Source organism: Hippocampus comes, unplaced genomic scaffold (genome assembly GCF_001891065.2).
Source record: "Hippocampus comes isolate QL1 unplaced genomic scaffold, H_comes_QL1_v1.1 C16965598, whole genome shotgun sequence".
Lineage (NCBI taxonomy): Eukaryota > Metazoa > Chordata > Actinopteri > Syngnathiformes > Syngnathidae > Hippocampus > Hippocampus comes.
In genome coordinates, this window is record NW_017841468.1 from 1 (window position 1) to 1,434 (window position 1,434).

The 1,434-nt window shown below is 54.6% G+C and overlaps 1 protein-coding gene across 1 annotated transcript; it reads right to left on the reverse strand.

Moving 5' to 3' along the window:
• Window positions 1–51: 51 nt before the first annotated feature.
• Window positions 52–1,426, reverse strand: LOC109509603 (urotensin-2 receptor-like). Its single transcript, XM_019859435.1, has one exon. It carries the CDS (start codon window positions 1,409–1,411, stop codon window positions 497–499), a length of 915 nt encoding a protein of 304 aa, XP_019714994.1. The 5' UTR covers window positions 1,412–1,426; the 3' UTR covers window positions 52–496.
• Window positions 1,427–1,434: the final 8 nt, after the last annotated feature.

The window sequence follows — 1,434 nt, forward strand, 5'->3', positions numbered from 1 at the left end:
AAAAAAAATCCAATGGGCCTGTGAGATAATTAGCAGCAGGACTCTGAAGAGTGGGAAGAGGCCGAGGAATGTAACATTGCGTGACTACATTTCCAAAAAGAAGAAAGTGTGCGCGGCCATGTGGGAAAGCTAAAAATAATACCAAATATAAATGATCATAAAAAGTCTACCCTGCAAAGAGGTGGTCAAGTATCAATAAATGATCACTGGGTACCACTTTGCATTGATTGAAAGAGGTTTATCCCTGGTTTCGGAAAGGTCTTTAATGTGATGATGAACATATAAAGTACAGAGTTTACCTTGAGTCGCTTTTTGCATTAAAAGGGGCAAATTAATGGATTATGTTTTGATATCCAGAAAATGATTCATAAGTGGGTTATAAAGATTTTAAAATATTCACGTTCATGTAAAAATCCATCGTTTTCCCCCTGAGCCGAATAAGGGAAGGGAAATCACTTTCACCTTAAGCCGAAGCCTTCAGTCAAGACTTGCCGGTCTATGAGACCCGAGAGGGCGAGCTTCCTGTCGTCTCCATTCTGCTAGCCAGCGTGGACTGGCCTTTCTGGGCCAGGTAGTCCTTGTAATTGTTGGTCAGCAGAGTGTAGAGGAAAGGATTGACGCAGCTGTTACCGTATGTCAGACAGGTGACAAAAAAGTTGACGTAGTTGTGAGTGGCCGCGGAGAGAGCCTTGAGGGACTCCGGTGAGAAGAGCTGGGTCAGCTGCCACCCCCAGAAGGGCAGGAAACAGGCCCAGTAGGCCACCACGATGCTAAAGATCATGACTGCCACACGCTGTTTGAGTCCTCGCCGTCGGGCCGAGCGGGCCCGTCCTCCCGCACGGGCCTGGCTGGCCCAGTAGCGTCGAGCGAGGCCCACATAAAGCGACACCATGATCAGACCCGGGATCAGAACGCTGGTCAGGAACAGGATCCCCACGTAGGCCTTGAAAGCCTCCGGGGTCCACGTCGGGAAGCACATGCGCTTCACCACGCCGGCCGGAGACGGTTTGTTGTGCCTGAGTTGGATCATGACCATCATGGGCAGAGTCAGCACAAAGGCGGTGGCCCAGATGGCGGCCGCCACCATCTTGCGGCTGCGCGGGGAGGAGTTGCGGGCACTCATGGGCCGCGCCACGGCGCGGTAGCGCTCCGAGCTCATGGCCACCAGGATGAAGACGCTGGCGTGCATGGTGAGCAGGTCCAGACTGAGTAGCACCCGACAGCCGGCGTCCCCGAAGAGCCAGTCGTGGGCGAAGTAGGTGCACACTACGAAGGGGATGGTGGACAGGTAGAGCAGGTCCGCCAGGGCCAGGTTGGCCACGTAGATGTAGACGGAGCCCTTGCGGCGCAGTGCCGCCGAGCGCGTGATGGCCAGCGTGTACGCGTTGCCCGCCGTGCCCAGGAGCCACATGACCGTCAGGGTGGCGCCCAGCA

Bases quoted from the DNA above. Each gene is read 5' to 3' on its own strand.
- LOC109509603 (XM_019859435.1), bottom strand. From the start codon at position 1,411: ATGTGGCTCCTGGGCACGGCGGGCAACGCGTACACGCTGGCCATCACG.